This window comes from Falco naumanni, chromosome 10, assembly GCF_017639655.2.
Source record: "Falco naumanni isolate bFalNau1 chromosome 10, bFalNau1.pat, whole genome shotgun sequence".
Classification (NCBI taxonomy): domain Eukaryota; kingdom Metazoa; phylum Chordata; class Aves; order Falconiformes; family Falconidae; genus Falco; species Falco naumanni.
In genome coordinates this window covers 20,185,779-20,202,095 of record NC_054063.1, presented here as the reverse complement: position 1 = coordinate 20,202,095, position 16,317 = coordinate 20,185,779, and the positions used below count along the sequence as shown (strand labels likewise).

The 16,317-nt window shown below is 44.8% G+C and overlaps 2 protein-coding genes across 4 annotated transcripts in view; one reads left to right on the top strand and one right to left on the bottom strand.

The window, feature by feature from the left end:
• Positions 1-16,317, top strand: part of DNAJC17 (DnaJ heat shock protein family (Hsp40) member C17) — a 72,451-nt gene that overhangs the window by 55,283 nt on the left and 851 nt on the right. The window contains exons 2-11 of one of the 3 annotated variants that reach the window (XM_040609487.1): positions 1,064-1,133; positions 2,322-2,380; positions 3,888-3,975; positions 4,379-4,461; positions 4,917-5,013; positions 6,656-6,705; positions 7,233-7,310; positions 8,005-8,085; positions 8,866-8,994; positions 16,106-16,235. In XM_040609487.1, coding sequence (XP_040465421.1) covers positions 1,064-1,133; positions 2,322-2,380; positions 3,888-3,975; positions 4,379-4,461; positions 4,917-5,013; positions 6,656-6,705; positions 7,233-7,310; positions 8,005-8,085; positions 8,866-8,994; positions 16,106-16,228 — 858 coding nt within the window. In that variant the 3' untranslated portion in view covers positions 16,229-16,235. Of the gene's footprint in view, positions 1-1,063; positions 1,134-2,321; positions 2,381-3,887; positions 3,976-4,378; positions 4,462-4,916; positions 5,014-6,655; positions 6,706-7,232; positions 7,311-8,004; positions 8,086-8,865; positions 8,995-16,081; positions 16,313-16,317 lie in introns of those variants that run through there. The other 2 variants (XM_040609486.1, XM_040609489.1) reach the window with 2 other exon arrangements.
• C10H15orf62 (chromosome 10 C15orf62 homolog) lies at positions 12,672-16,075 on the bottom strand. The gene is made up of 2 exons (XM_040609490.1): positions 14,298-16,075; positions 12,672-13,864 (listed from the first exon to the last, which is right to left on the bottom strand). The coding sequence occupies exon 2, from the start codon at positions 13,737-13,739 to the stop codon at positions 13,209-13,211; it is 531 nt and encodes a 176-aa protein (XP_040465424.1). The 5' UTR covers positions 13,740-13,864; positions 14,298-16,075; the 3' UTR covers positions 12,672-13,208.

Genomic DNA, 16,317 nt, shown 5'->3' with positions numbered 1-16,317 from the left:
GGCACAATGCACTTAGGGCTGGAAGTCTTAAGAGAGAATCCAACTGGGCTGGGCTTATTTGGGCCATGTCCATCTGGGCTGGGATTTGCTGTGTCAGAATCCGACTGGGCTGGGATGGCTTTGGGCAGAATCCTGATGGCCTGGTATTTCATGGGCAGAATCGTGCTGGGATTGGCTTGGCCTGGGCAGAATCTGATTATCCCTGCAAGGTTTAATGCAGAATGCGACTGGGCTGGGAGTATTTGGGGAAGTGTCCAGCTGTGCTGGGATTTGCTGCGTCGGAATCTGAGTGAAGTGGGATGGCTTGGGGCAGAATCGTGATGGCCTGGGATTTCATGGGCAGAATCCATCTGGGCTGGGATATTTTGGGGCAGAATCCATCAGGCCTGCAGGGGATGAGATGGGCAGAATCCAGGCGGGCTGGGATTGGCTGAGCAAGAGTCCAGCTGGGCTGGGATTGGCTGGGTCAGCATCCCAGTGGGCTGATATGGCTGGGGCAGGATCCTGATGCCCTGCAGGGGATTACATGGGCTGCGTCCATCTGGGCTGGGATTGGCTGAGGCAGAGTCCAGGCGGTCTGGGATTGGCTGGGGCACAATGCACTTAGGGCTGGAAGTCTTAAGAGAGAATCCAACTGGGCTGGGCTTATTTGGGCCATGTCCATCTGGGCTGGGATTTGCGGTGTCAGAATCTGACTGGAGTGGGATGGCTTGGGGCAGAATCGTGATGGCCTGGGATTTCATGGGCAGAATCCATCTGGGCTGGGATTATTTAGGCAGCATCCTTCTGGGCTGGGATTTGCTGTGGCATAATCCGACTGGGCTGGGATGGCTTGAGGCAGAATCCTAATGGCCTTGGGGACATGTTGTCATGCATATTCATGCTGGTTCAACCGCAGCCTTCTAGTTGTGATAGGGAGGTGTGTTTTAATTTAACAGAACCTATAACAAAAGAAGCTCTCTCAACAGTAATTTTTTGTCTCTGCAGTTTTGACTGTTTTGGTCTTTCCTCAGTACAGACCAAGGATTTACCATCCAATAAATCTCTGTTCTTGGTCTTGCAGGTTAAGAAAGCCTACCGGCAGAAGGCACTGACTTGTCACCCAGACAAGAACCCGGACAATCCCAGAGCAGGTAATATGGGACTGTGCACACACAAATGACTCTTCATTTTTATTTTCACATGTACAGACCCCTTGAAGTGCCTGTGCTTATACTTCAAAGCTGTCTTTGCATGTGAGTTAGGGTAAGCCTGCATATACGTCATGTGAAATATAGATATGCAGACTAAGGGGTATTTTCATCACTATTAGAAAGCTCTGTTTTTTTAACATGTGAATGCATACGTGTTGGTTTTAGAAACATCAGTGTTAATCAGTGCTGAAATTATATTTGTACCTCTCAAAATCTTCCCACGTGGTACTTGAATCCCAGACCTTTGGCCATGCTGTCACTAGCATTTACTGGCTTATCACTATTTTCATTCATACCTCTCACAGTAAAAACTTCAATAGAAAGCTTATAAATCATACCGTCTATGGTCAGTGGCCTTTTTTGTTTGTTAGAGACAATGCCCTGACTCTGTGGAACTGCATATACGTAGACTGTTAGCAAGGTCTAGCTTCTGCAGCTACTCTGCTTTTAAGTTTTATAGCTACAGGTAGCAGTGAACAGCAGTAGTAACTAAAAGGATGCTGTTCTTCAGGACACCTCAAGATATTTCTGTATCTTGCATTTTCCAGTTTGATGGGCTACAGTCCTATAGATTGAAAATTTATAACTAGTAGAAAGAAAAAGTTTCCATCAGGGGAAAAAAAAAACCAGCAGTGAGAGGAAAGCTGGGGGCTTTGATATCTGCAGACAGCTGGGAAGTGTTTTGAAGTGTATTCGGAGGCCTCTGGCTTATATGTGTAACCTTCCCAGAAGAGGGTCAGCGATACTGATGTAAAATGCACAGTGTGAATCTGGGGCTGATAAGCTATTGGTATGAAAGGGAGAATTTATAACTGTGCTTCAGGCTGACTGCAGGTTGAGTAGTACGTTTCTGTAGATGGGTTCTGTTGAATTCATGTTTTCAAGATTTCTGTTAAAATGAAATGGTCCCAGTCTTTGTTTCTTAATTTACACTGAAGTTTATGTAACAATGTTGCCCTTTGAGTTGAGGTGGTCCTGGCTGTAGGTTGGCTTACAAATGCTTTGGAAAGATTATTCTTCTTTCTGATGTTCTGCAGGTCTCTTCCATAAGGGATTGTGTTTCCTGGTTCATCTCCAGGCCACTAGCATGGTTTCCTGCATCTTACCCTTTTTTCTTCTAATTCCCAGCGGAAGTCTTCCACCAGCTGTCTCAGGCCTTAGCTGTGCTAACAGATGCAGCAGCAAGGGTAAGGATGCCCACCCCTTGATGATGTTGAGATTGTGTGGTGTTGCTCTGCGAGAGTGCTGGAGAAGCATTGGAAACTATCTTTTCCAATTGTGACTTCATGAATGCAGGTCTCCACTGTTACTCCCTTTAATTCTCCATGAGATCAAATAGTAGGTGCCAGACAGGAACTTGGACAAATGTTCTTTTTTTGATTTGATGTGCTGGGAGTAGCTCTGTCCATTTGCTGCAAGGGTGAGATACTGTCTTTAGTAACATGGTAGACTGGGCCGTATCCCACCACTGATTCAGGGATGCATTAAATTCCCATGACAGCAGTGCATTTGCAGTTCTCTTGAAGTCAAGGTCTGAGAAATAAATAATATCGAGATGTGATTGCTAAGACTGAAAGCCTTTCTTTCAATGGGGCACAAGAGACTTGTAAACAGAAAAGCTGAATCATAGTCATGATCTCTGTCCTTTTGCTGCGAGAGATTTGCAGGCTGCCAGATGTATCTCGGATGCTTTACTCGCTGTGAGGAAGTGGTTGAGTGCCTGCTGCTCAAGACCTGAAAATAATCAGGACATGTGAAGGGAAAGAATAAAAACAAAATAAAAATAATTAAGTAACTCTGTCCAGATAAACTCAGGAGAGAAGGTGTATTAAAATTTCAGATTATAAGATTTAAAAACATGAAATAACTCTCCTCATTTCAAACACCGGCAAAGCTTGTAATTTCCCCTCCAAGGGGCAATTAAGCTTTTGGCATCCAAGAACCTTTTTGGCTTCTAGACTTTAAAAAGGTAAAAGTTTTTCCTTCCCATGCAGGAAGGAAAAATAGCAGCTTTTCTAGTTCATAAAACAAGAGCAGTGCTTTCCTGTAGAACTATTCTGCAAGTAATATTTGAGCATTTGTGCCGGTCTATGCTTTACTTAAGACAGAAAGGTTCTGTTAGGTTGATGAACAGATTATCAACTGGTTTAAACAGGTGCCAGTGAAATTGCCAGTTTATCCCAGTTCTTAAGTCTCTATAATGCTAAACAAATGTTGATGTGTGGTTGCTGCTGAAGAGTTCTGACGCTCTTTGACCTAATGCATTCATGTGAGTCAAATATATGTCTTGTGAATAAATCTTTCATATAAAATAGACTCTTTGATTTTAAAACTTTGCTCCAAACCAAACCTGATCTGTTACCAGTGCCCCTAAAGCTACTTTTGACATCTTCAGGAAACCAGAATATTCTTCCCACCCCTGCGGATTGGGTAGGTTTTCTCTCCAGTCCACTTTGCAGTTATTCCTGGACTTCCTCACCCTTTCAGGCTTCATCTGGAGATCCTTGGGCCTCTTCTCATATTCTCAGGATATTTGTGTTAACTTCCAGCACTTCTAGGAGGAATGCTAACAAGAAGCAGAAAATGCTTCACCTTTGCTTAGTGTTTCAGTATCTCATCTCGCTTTTATTCACTGCTTTCCATTTAATCTCTTGCTTTATATAGTTTCACACTATTGTGTTTGTTCTTTGACAGGCGGCGTATGACAAAGTGAGAAAGGCTAAGAAGCAAGCAGCAGAAAGGGCACAAAAACTTGATGAGAAGCGAAAGAAAGTAAAGCTCGGTAATAAAATCAGAACTTTATTTCACTCTTGGCTTGGAGTCTTTGTTAGCTGGGTGTTTGCATTTCTTCTGCTGCTGGAATTCAGCATTAATTCATCTGCTGTCCATTTGCGATGGCTGTGGTTTCTTTATGCCGAGTTCAGTATAGCAGCCATCTGAAATCTTCTCCGACAGTCACAGCTGGGGATGGTTCTCCTCTGGGGTGGAACTAGGGCTTCTGATGACTGTTAAGACATCAGGCACTGATACATTGATGTGCATGGGCAGACGAGAGGTAGCAGAGCTATCGGCACTCTACTTTGAAATTAGTGTAGGTGTAGCCAAGTTTGTAATCCTTCCACCTACCTCTGGTCAGCAGTGAAAATTCTCTTTGCATTGTTTTAATTTTGTTTCATTCTCTGCAGATCTTGAAGCCAGAGAACGAGAAGCCCAGACTCATGAGAGTGAAGAGGAGGAGATCAGGATAACAAGATCATTAGAACAAGAAGTAATAAATTCTTGGATTTCTCTGCTTCTTTTGAGAGTTACTGAATGTCTTTACGATCATGATGAAAACGATGTGATGAGATGCAGCAAATCGATATATAGCAGTCCTTCAGCCTTTTGAATTAATGGACTTTATGAAAGTAGAGAGGCGTGTAGAAGGGATCTTGTAGCAGCCTGGCAAATGTGTCAAATCTCAGGATTTTATTTTTCTGTCTACCCTTTCCCTTTTGCATAGCAAACAATAACAACAGCTAGTTGGTTATGTGCTTGCTGATAGGGACTGTGTCACTAGGAGCGTGAGAGGGTCCACACTGGAGCTGTCACAGGGGAGCTAGCAGGAGGGTTGGCCCAGGAGATGGCTGCAAGACAAAAGCTCTCCTTGGCAGTCTTTAGCTGGCTCAGACCAGCCATGGAACTGTGCCCTCAGACATCCGTGCTCTCTTACCTCTGCTGTAGATAATACGTCTGCGTGAAGAAGGCTCCCGTCAGCTTGAAGAGCAGCAGAGACTCATTCAAGAACAGATCCGTCTTGAAAGAGAGCAGCACATTCAAGGTGAGAACAGCTGAGGTTGGAGCTCTCGGCCAAACTACATGCACATGGGACTCCAGCTCTTCCGTAGACATTGGTCACGTACAGATGTAGCCTTCTGACATGGTCACGGGGCCATATGTAAGGTCCTGCTTAGCACCTTTTTCACAGATAAGTCTCAAGTCTAGTATTTCTGTGGGGTTGCTTCCTTCTGTGTGGCATGCTGCTCTCTTAGCACGTTGTTGCTGCTCCTTTTCAACAAATGTTCTAAAGCACTGAAACTAGATGGTCTGATGTGGGGTCCCACAGTTACGCTGGAGGGATCCTGAAGTCCTGCTCACCTGTCACAATTAGAGCAGTCGGTGTTGCAGACTCAAACCAGGGAATGATAAGGTTTTTTTACAAATAATAGTTATAATTGGGTTACTACTTCTGTATCCCCTTGAAAGTTCTCAGTACTCACTACCCAGCGTGGAAACTCAGTGTGGAGAATAAACTTTTGTTTAGTTTATGGTTGCTGAGGCTTTACTTTCTGGAACTTGATTCTCTCATGTTCCTTGGGTGTACACAACCTTTGTCCTGGGTTTGTACGAAGACCAGGAGCAAATCCTTCAGGAAACGAGCAACATACTGAACGGGGAAACATCTGCATTCTGTGCTGCCATACAACAATAGGTAGTTACCACATTTGAAGTTGTCTCCCTCTAATTCTCATGGGCTGGTCATTAGCTGTAGTTAGTCCCCTTCATACAGGAGGGGATGAGGTTTTTTCCAGAATCCAGAACCTCATCCTTTGATATTCCTGAACCTCACTTCCATCCACACATTTCTATAGTGAATTGCCTTTTTTAATACTCTGTATCTGTGTGGGCTTGAAACAGTTTTATGTTTTGGAAAGTTCTGTTCTTTTCAAAACTAATTAGAGTGCTATTCAGGTTTTCAGTTCAATGGGAAGATTTATTGTCTCTTGCTTCCTACTCCTTTCACTCTGGCAGAGGCTGCAGTATAAGATCTGTTGCTTTCTCACAGGAGAAGTACTTATCTAATGAGTTAAAAAAAAAAATAATAAAAAAAATAACACCAGAGCTCTGGATGCAGAAACTCTTTTTGGGATCAGTAGGGCTTTCCTGTATGAGTGCAAGTCATTCAGCCCACTGTAGCCATTCCTAACTTAATTTCACATATCAGGAATTGGGGAGGAGGTTGAGCATTTGCTTAGTGTAAAACACTTGCAACAAGAGCACACCATTATAAAGTATTTCATTGCAGGGCTAGATTAAATTCTTGGTCTATGCTATCCTGGTTTTTGTCTACACTTAATTTTTCCGCACTTGTTCCCACCAGCACAACCCTCTTGCAAGGAAAAATGTTACAGAGTCTAACAAGTCTCCTGTTTCTATTTTTACTTAGTTTTATCTAGCCTTGATCATGGCAAGTCTGGGCCTCATAGAAGGGAAAAATGCTGACATCCGATAGTCTGTGCTGCAGTTCCTGATGATAATGTTGCACAAAACTTTTTGAGGCTGAAATGGTCTAGTGGAAATCCGAAAGTGTTTGCTGTTGCCATACCTACATTTTCAGGTCAAATTTTGTGCTAAATGCTCTTCAGTTGAGGAGGTTTCAACCATGTCCTTCTCATCTTTTTTTCTTCCTTTCCCCTCTTTAGGCAAGCAAGGAAGATACAGAGCAGAAGGCAGAATAACTCCTAAACTCAAAGTAAGACATCCTTATAAAGCTGGGCTTTGGTGAAAACTGATAGAACGTTATGCAGCTTTGGAAAACAGAAGGGACGCTTCAGCTCTGCTGAACTGGCACGTCCCTTTGTACAATGGACGTGAAGTTCCTCTATTTAATGTGCATTATGCATGTGAACAGCTCCTGTCACTGTCTTTAAAACACCCTTCCTCCCTCACCCTTTTCTCTACTGTGTGGTCTAGGGTTTTGAGCCTTAAATTGGGTTGTCTCTGCATTAAGCATGGGAGAAGATCTGCTTATTACCCTGATATAGCCATTAGTGTGCTTTCAAGCGTGATCTTTTTTTATTCCAATGAGCACTGTTTCTCCCTGTTCCCCAAATAATTTGTTGCCTTTGCACATTCTGTTGTTGAGATCATGGTCTTGGCAATTCTGGGAGTGTAACTGTAAATAGCCAACCTGATGTGTGTGCAGGTGGCAGGAGCTGCAATGAGCATGGTGACAAGTGTTCGGATGGACAAAATTAACGTCTTGTGTTTATTTTCCAGCTCAAATGGAAATGCAGGAAAGAAGATGAGACGAGAGGGGGATACTCAAAAGATGTTCTGTTGCAGATCCTGCAAAAGGTCCTGTCTGACACTTTCCTGCTACTTGATCTTGCCCTGCTCTCAGTGGTGTAAGAAAGGATAGTAAATGCTGGGAAGCTACATATAAACTGGAGTGGCTCATTTTGTGTTCTGTTGTCCAGCTTTCTCATGCAGTTTTCAGAGGTCATCAGCACAGTCCATTAGCTGTGAACTGTTCCCCAGCTAGCACCTCTGTCTCTCCCCAGCAGGGACTCCTGCTGAAACAGCAACTGCAGACTCTTCCCACGGAGTGGTTCATGCCCTGTATAAGTTAGTCTGGCTGTGTGGTTATGGTACACTTTTGCCTTCGTTTAAAGCACTGTACATTAGCTGCTGTGGGAAGTTCAGAGATGGCAATAGACAAGCCTTTGATCTGATTAATCCCAGCATGTGATCTTTATTTTCCCTTCATGCAAGCATCTCCTGTAGCTCTGAGACTGAGCTAAGCAGCCCTCTGGCACTGGGGCTTGCTGGAAGCAGAGCGTGTAGCTCCATGCCTCCTCAGAATTATTTCCTGGAGGAACAGAAATTATGACAAGTTGGGATCAGTGGAAGCATCATGCAAGACAGAAAGGGTGACAGCTCAAGCCTCATGTCTGTGAAAACATGTTTTCTCTTTGCATTCATTCCATAAATGAACTTGACATCTCTTCTGTGTCTGTAATTAACTTTTCTTTCTTCTTTGTCTTAACAGTATGGCGATGTGCTCAATTTGTTGATCTCAAGTAGGAGGACTGGGAGTGCAGTCGTGGAATTTGCTACTGTTAAGGCTGCTGTAAGTTTGGCAGAGACCCCAAATGTGTGTATTGGAGAGTGGGCAAGAAAGGGTGTTGCAGAAGGGAAGGGTTAGCAAACTGGTGGCCTAGAGATGCTGCCTTGTCATTAAGGCAGTGCAGAAGGGTAATGAGAGTCTAAAGGTACAGATGCATGAAGGGAGTGGCAAAGCTAGAGGCACAAACCCAAAGCAGATCGTGCACTTAAAACAGCAGGCTGTGCATGTAAAAGGCTGAGGAAAGAGACGCTGCTTTAAAAAGCAGGCACTGAGCTATTTAATCAACTCTCACTGAAGGTGAATTACCCATTGTGGAGATGGGCTGAGTGACTTTTAGAGGTTATATCAGGCATTTGCAGTTTAAAAGAAATCAAAATATCTTGGCTCCATATGAGTTATAATAATTCATGTGGCTGTGGAAACAGAAATCATCAGTTACCCTTATTTTTAGTAGTTCCATCAACTTAAACTTACGCTGTACAGCAGTGTCTGTTTCTTGTCACCCATTCTTTCACTCATATATCCAAATATTAAAAAAACCAACAGAATTTTCTGTTACCTGTTTATCAAAAGTACCATCAGTGATATGTTTGTCTCTGCTTAATGCAGATATGGACCTTGAAGGCAGTTTCTCATGGAGGGCAGCTGTGAAATCCTCATGGTTTGTGCCCTACTCGGCCTTTATGCCAGATGGAGATGGAAAAACTTTTATGATTGTTAGTGACCTGTGAGGGAGTGGGGTCTGAAATTCAGATGGTGATGGAAGAATATTTTCATTGTTAGGAGATGGCTGTGAAGAATGAAGTTGGCCTGATAAATAATCCTCTAAAGATTTCCTGGCTGGAGGGCCAGCCCCGGGACAATCCCAGCACTGTCCTTTCTGACAGCACTAGTCAGCCAAGGACTTCACAGGTAAGGAGGCGCAGGCTGCTGTTACTTAAATCTGTTTCTATAGTAACCTGAATTTAACAGTGTACTTTGCATTTATGGTAAGATACGCTGATTCCCAGCAGAGATGAAAAGAAGCTTGTAATGAAAGACCTGCCTTTCTGATGAGCCTTTTTATGCTGAACCAGTGGCTTTTTTAGAGGACCTCTTGCCTGAGTAAGCAGCACCCTGAGAACACAAGCTATTTGGGTGAATGGACCTTCACATAATCTCTCTCTCTTCCAGTTGAAAACCAAGGATGTTCCTTGCTCAGCCTGAAGCCTCTAATGCCGTTCTTCTGGATTTTTTTTCTGATATACTTTGTGGGTATCCTCTGGCTGATAGCTGATTGAAATGGGTCTCCTATAAGGTTTCTTCAGAGAGGCTTGGTTACTTACTGCGTTCACAAGAGGCTGATGTTTCAGTGCTGAAAGGAAACCTATATTCTTAGGGTCTGCAGGAGGGAAGAGAAAGCAATACCAAATTAAATATCTTGTAGAGACCCTGTTGTCTGGTTTTGGTCCTCTTTACCAGGGTCATTACTGTGTGCAAGGTGTTTAACTCTTAGCTGCTTCCTGTTTATTTCATGAGATAATCCCTCTGAAGCTGTTGCTCTCAAATAACAAATGTGTTCTAATCACAAAACGCATGGAAGGCAGTAACATCTAGTGGTTAGAAAACCAATCTGAGGGTGTGCTGCAGCAAATTGCTGGTGCTTTGTTACCCCTTGTTCCTGTTGACCCTCTGAAGGGGGAGGTGCGCCCACTTCTTTTGAAGCATGTTACATTACACTTTGCTCTGTAGCACAGAATTTCTCTTGTGCTCTGTGTGTCTTCTGACCTAGTTAGTAATTCCTTGGCTGTGAAGTTGTGAAGGGAACCGAGATATCCTTTGCTGCTTATTTGAGTTCCAGTTCAAACTTCATGCGATGCTTATTCCCCTCCCCTTCTTCCCTGTGGTATAAAGATCAAAAAGATCTAATTGCTGAGAGGGCTCCTGTCATGCTGTGTGTCTGTGTCTCAGTCAGCCTTGTGTGTGTTCACTACCTAAATATTTTAGCAGCTTGTGAGATTGTTCAGTACATTCACTCTCCTGACTTTAAGTACTTTATTTATGGTAGATGCATTTATACATCAGAATGCTTTGTTGTTATCCGAGTTTTATGTAGGGTTGTATGTTTTCACTTGGGATGCATGGTCTTTGTCTGAACAGCCTGGCCTGAGCAGCTTAGTTTCCCAAAAATCTCAGGCAAAGGTAATTACAGCATCGTAGCTCAGGACCCAGGCAGATCTCCCTGCACAGCGTAGAACCAGCGAGTCCTGCAGACACAGCAGAGCTGGCCAGAGCGTTAGAAGGCAAACTGGGGAAAAAAGCAAAATCCAACCCAGCTTGAGTATCTCTTGCAGCTAGAAAATGAGAGCTGGCTCATTCACTCCTACGGGGGTTGCTGGTGCAATTGGAGTTTGTTAGTGGATTCTTGCCTGTATGTGTTCAAAAGCCCTGGCTTTTGGCTGAGTTTATCTTGGCTTGTTTCCCTGACCAAAGCTTGTTAGTGTGGAACTGCAGCGTCTGCCTGCTGTGAAGGATTAGCTTGGTGGAGCAGTGAGGGAGAGCAGGCTAAAGCAGCAAATGGTGTTCATGCTGTGTGGAGGTGGTGACTCACTTCTGTCCGACACAGCCTCATCCAGCTCGTATGAGCCCTCAGAATGGTGAGGAGTTACGGCCAGTGACTTGCACCCTTTCCCAAGCATTGCACTGGTGATGCTTGTCTGTCCTTTCTACTGCTTTTATATGTAAGCAGCTGCAGTTTCGTTGATTACATTGCAGTCCTGCTGGCCAGGCTGAGATCTCCAAGCTGCTCTGGTTCCTGCTTTTCATAGTTCCCACTCTAGACCCTCCCCAAATCCTGGTGCTACTTCCACAAGAATGCTTCCAAAATCTGTAATGTGGCAATAGCTTCTTTTGGCTGTACTGTTTCCAGCTGACTTATTCTTTGTTCTCAGCTCTTTAACTCTAGATGTGCAAAATGAGCTCTTTCAGATACCTTTTGCCACTGCCTCAAACCACTCCTTGCCTCATCCTTTCATATCCAGGCTGGCTTCCCAGCCCTCCCTTCCCATTTGCTGCTCCCTCCGGGTTGCTCCTATTTTTGTCTGAATCTGCCCCCACATTTGCTCCCACTCCGTGCAAATGCAGCTTCTTCCCTGCTCTGCTTCGGAAAAGAGCTGAAGACCTGCAGCATTCTCATGGCAACGCACCTGCTTCCGAGCTGTGTCTGCTCCCTGCCTGGGGTAGTCAGCCAGGAGCTGTGCCCCTAAGTCTTCAAATAAAGGACAGCCACACACTAACTAGACTGTAGGAGGTTTTGGAAGCAGTTCTCAGGTGAAAGCAAGGCTGATTGTTGAAAAGTCATGCTGTGAGGAAGCAGTAAGTCGTAAGGTACTTGCCTCCACGGTCTTGGTTGGTTTGTTTTCTTCTACGGCTACAGCTGCCCACTATCCAGCAGTTCCTGGAGAGCTGCTAGAGCTGAACAGGCAAGTTGTACTTGAATTACAAAAGCTGTGGAGTGGCCAGTGTTACTCCAAGCTTTTTGAGAGCAATGACTATTTGATTGCTGCAGCTCTGAATGGTTCAAAGGACACAACAGCTACGTAATGCTGTGAAGAGCATATTTTGCCACTACAACAGCATGAACCACTTGCTTGTGGGAAGGTCTTCCTTGCACTTGTAGCAGGATCTCCCTGCCAGTGCTCCACATTCATCTTGGGCCATCCATTCAGCCATATTAAAGTGCTGAGACAAGCCGCCTGTCTGGTACTCTTGCATCTTTTCTAAGGTCTTTTGATGTTTCATAAGTTTGTTTTGTATTTGTCTGACTTTACAGCCTGACGTGAATCTAGTAAGTTAAGAGCCATCTATGCATTCTCTGAAATGTCTCTGTGCACTTTGCTGTAGCCAGCTTCCAAAGCTTATGGTCATCTGGGGTGCACGGAGATTTCATTTATTTATTTATTTTTACAAAGAGCCCCTAGTATGTAATGTAGCTGTGAAAAAGGTAAGAATTGATGACCCAGTAGTTTCTGCAGTGCCCTTTTAAGAGCTTGCCCTGATAACACCTAAAATGTTCTCAGCCTGGCAGAGCCCTTCCCACTGTCCAGTTCACAGGGGCAGAACTGTCTGACGCTGGGTCCTGACCTGAGCTGTGTGCACTCAGAGGAAGAGAAAGTACCAGCAGCTCTAGCCTTCTCCCAGCCCACAAAAGCAGAGCCACGCCGCTTCCCCACCCGCATAAAAACCTGAAGTGCCAGAGAGGATAGAACTTGGTCACTACAGATAAGGCACCTCTACTCTTGATGCCTGGGTTTTTTCTGGCTTGCTTCCAATGAAATGAGGCAACAAGACGCTTCCAGTCACAGATACATTTATTCTTCCATAGCTGTACAGCTGATTGATCAGTGCATGCTTCAAGCAGCAGTATCTAGAGAATTTTCTTCCCTTGCTAGTAGGATGAATAAACTGCTGTCGCTGTATTACGAGCCTACGTGGGTGCTTACCTGTTTCCAGGCTGGCAGTGCCAACTGCACTTGAGTTAGGGGAAAAGAAACCCACAAGGGAAAAAAACAAAAACAAACAAACAAACAAAAAAAAATGAAGAAAAAAAAACCAAAAAAAAAGAAAAAGAAAAAAAAAAGGAGGAACAACTTTGATTTTTTTGCATCCAAACATGGTAGGAGAAGAAACACCAGGTTCTGTCTCTTGACCCTTGCCACAGCTATGGCTTTGAGATGCAATGCTACTGTCTCCTTGCAAGCTGCCTGCTTACCCACGAGTTATGTATGCCGTATCCCTTTCTGTCCGTGCTCTGCAGCGTCACAGCCACATCCCCAGAATAACAAGTCTTTTACCAAACAATGCCATTCTTCCATGAGGAGGAGATGCACAGTCAAGAGGGGGAAATTCCCAGTGTGGAGAGTTGACCACGAGGTTCCAGCAGACAGTGCTCTCATCTGAGCATGGAGCCTGTGAGCTCTGCTCTGAGGGACTCCTTGGCAAGGACAGGGACAGTCTGTGGTGATTAAGGTGAGAACAACAAAACAGGCCACACACAACAGGAATGCTGCAGTATCCTTCCTTCTGCTCGGGCTAGAGAGACTGGCAGCAGCAGTAAGTAAATGTGACACGTTAAATGATAAATACCTTCAAATGGCGTAATCTCTCGGATTCTGTTTCCTGAGGGTCTGCAGAACATCCTCAAGAAGCGATAGCCCCAAATCCACTTTGAAGGACAGGAAGGGATCAGGCAGATCGGAAAGAGTGGTGCCATTCTGGGAACCTGTCTCTGAGGTCCCGCAGTCTGTAGCCTGGTCCTTGTGGAACTGAGTTTGAGTGGCTTTGTGGTATTGATGGGTAGCACCAGAAAAGGAGATGTCAGAGTGAGAATCTGTGTGGTCGATGATGTTAGGGCAGCTAGAACTGTCCAGGTAAAGCCGGGGAGGCTTGGGAGGTGCTTGTACCTTGGCTAGGTTTTGCTCACTCTGACATGACAGGTAATCAGACTTGTCCTTCAGATCCCTCAAGCATTCCCTCTTCTGGCACTGTCCATCACTGTCCAGAGTGTGGCTGTTCTGGTTCAGGATGATGACTTGATTGCCCAGCTTTTTGTGTCTCCTGAGTGAGAAACGTCTGAAGAACGTTGTGGACTTAATGGACCCTCTTCGCCAAGTATCCATACTGCTGAAAGGCAACGAAAGGAGGAGACTGCTGACTCTTCACAGTCAGGTGTTGGGACTTCAAGTCGCAGGATCAGCAGCAAGCCACACAACAGGAACAACCTCTTCCTTCCCTGTTCCCGTAGCTGGAAGGAAAAGAGAGAGGCTGGTATTGCAGGAAATGCAAACTTCACAGTATGTCCCTGTGTGAAGGAGCGTTGGCCTGTCTTGGATATTAAGGAGTCTCCTTCTTCAGTGGAGAAGGAATGGTGATGTCTGAGCTTATTAAATCTGTGCTGCAGAAATGAGCTGATGAAGAACAGCAAAGGCACACAGTCACCATGAGAACAGATTTAATCTAGCATCTAGAACAGAAGGGCACTTTGGTACCATGGTAACCAGCCACCTTCATGGTGAAGGGCACAGTATAAAAATCTCAGTGGGTGGCTGGGAACAGAGATGGTGACTCAGTCACACTGAAGGAAACCAAAGGAATACAGTGTAACAGAAATTTTAAAAGCAACAAAATGCAGATGTAAAAGACAAGTGTTAGGAAATTTGAATGCAAAATAGACTTACGCTGTGTCGGATCAGCACCTGAGTCCAACAGGCGGAGAGGAGAAACGGCTGAAACACTTGGAGAACTGTAGCTACCACATTCACCAGTGTGCTGAGATGTTGGAAGAAGCAAGTCCAGGGGCGATTCAGCCAGGTTGAACCCAGAATGCTAAAAACCCGCAATGCCTTCTTCTCTTCATGTGCCTCCTGTCACTGCTTCCCAGGCTGCAGTTCCTTGTGCGTATGTATTTGTTTTGAGCCAAGCCCTTGCTGAGTCAGCCACGTCAGAAACTGGGTTTTACACTATTGGTAATTGCCAGGATTGCAGGAAGTAGGTGTGTGGAGTGGCAAAGCATCAGCCCACACTCTGCCTGAGGAGAAAGCAGGTTCCCTTAGAGGCGCCCAGATTGCTTGAGAAATGTCAGCGTGAATACCAACTTGGAGCCCATCTTGAATCAGACTGTTTCTTGTCTTGGTGCTCTCCCTTCTGCCGCTTCTGATGGCTTGTTGTATGAGCAGGACTTCCAAATGAGGCTGGGAATACTCTTTTGTCTGTTTTAAATTTAAATCCAGAGTATGAGGTAGTGATTCAGGTTTGTATGGGTGATTCATCTGTATGAGTCTCATGTAGGCTATTTCATTCAGCCAAGCAAATCACAGTAAGCATCTGTGGTTAGTGGACAGGAACTTTGAAGAAGCCCAGTTCTGCCACTGAAGACTGATACGATCTCATGCTTTCTCAGACACTGTGAAAATCTCTGTTGCATGCTGCTGGAAGGTTATTTCATTCATACAGCTCCTAAGATACCAATTATGGTGTATTAGTCTCTTAATTTCCCAGCCTAAGTTTCTCATCTGTTGTGGACTTTCGTTTTGACCTTGCAGCTAGACTCTGCAGCTGGAGGAACCGCTTTGCTGGCACTTACCCCATTTTCATGCAGAATCGTATTTAGCTATTCCGTTGCCTTTTCATCCCTTCTGTTTTCTATGTAAGATGTCCTTAAATCACCACTAAATCTAGCTCCTAGAAAGATGAACATGAGAGGTTTGGGGTTTTTTTTATTCACCTTCTGTCAAGATGCTTTTATTTCTACCTGAACTGTCAAGCAAATAAGGTGGATGTTTCCAAGCATTGCAGTGCTTTGAATACAGCCAAAATAGTAAGGCCACCTACTAATGTTAAATGGCTTTTGAAAGCAGAGTGCCAAAACCACCACTTTGCTCTGCGATAGCAGCTGTCATCTGCTGCCTACACTTATTAGGTAGAGTCTGCAATCAGCTTCGTTGACGTGACAGTTGCTACCACACACAGAAGAACAGCTCCCAAGAGCTTTTGAGAACTGAAACGCTCCTGTGTCGGGTTTGGAAACATACCTGGCGATTTTCTTTCTGCAGCCGCTTCCATGACTAAACCACAGAAGGGTTTGATTTATTTTTTTTAATGGCATTAGCCTTTATAACGGATGGAGTGTACACTGGACTTTGTGCACCCGTGTTGTACTTGCAGAGCAAGCTTGTCATCCAAAATCACCAGCCACAGCTAGGCAAGCTGTGCTTCCCCATCCAACCCTGCGAGCAGGGAGCAGCTCCAGCAGCGAGAGGGTAATTCAGGTTCCTGTTTGTCCCACTCTCTGTCTTGTCAGCAATGCTCGTACGAAGCAGGCAATTTTCTGTAGGCCAGGCGGCTTTCGCACTGTACCTGATTCCTCTGGGGTCATACTGCTATGAACAGCCTTCCTGGCTCGAATGTGTGTTGTGAGTGTGGTTTATGGTGCGAGGGGCTGGGTATATATTGTCCTTGATAGGTTATGTTTGTGTTCTGCTCCTAGGCATCAGTGGTATCAGAACGGGATTACGAGAGCCTGGTGATGATGAGGATGAGGCAAGCAGCAGAGAGGCAGCAGCTGATTGAACAGCTCAAGCGGGAGGACGAGGAAGAGTCTCACACTTAGCATGAGAGTATGGATTCTTCCCACCCCATCATTCATTTCCAGAGCTGTTTCTTAAATTAAGTCAATAAACCTCCTTTTTTAAAACTGTT

What these genes read in the sequence shown, in the direction of transcription:
- C10H15orf62 (XM_040609490.1), bottom strand. Translation starts at nt 13,739, where the DNA reads ATGGATACTTGGCGAAGAGGGTCCATTAAGTCCACAACGTTCTTCAGA.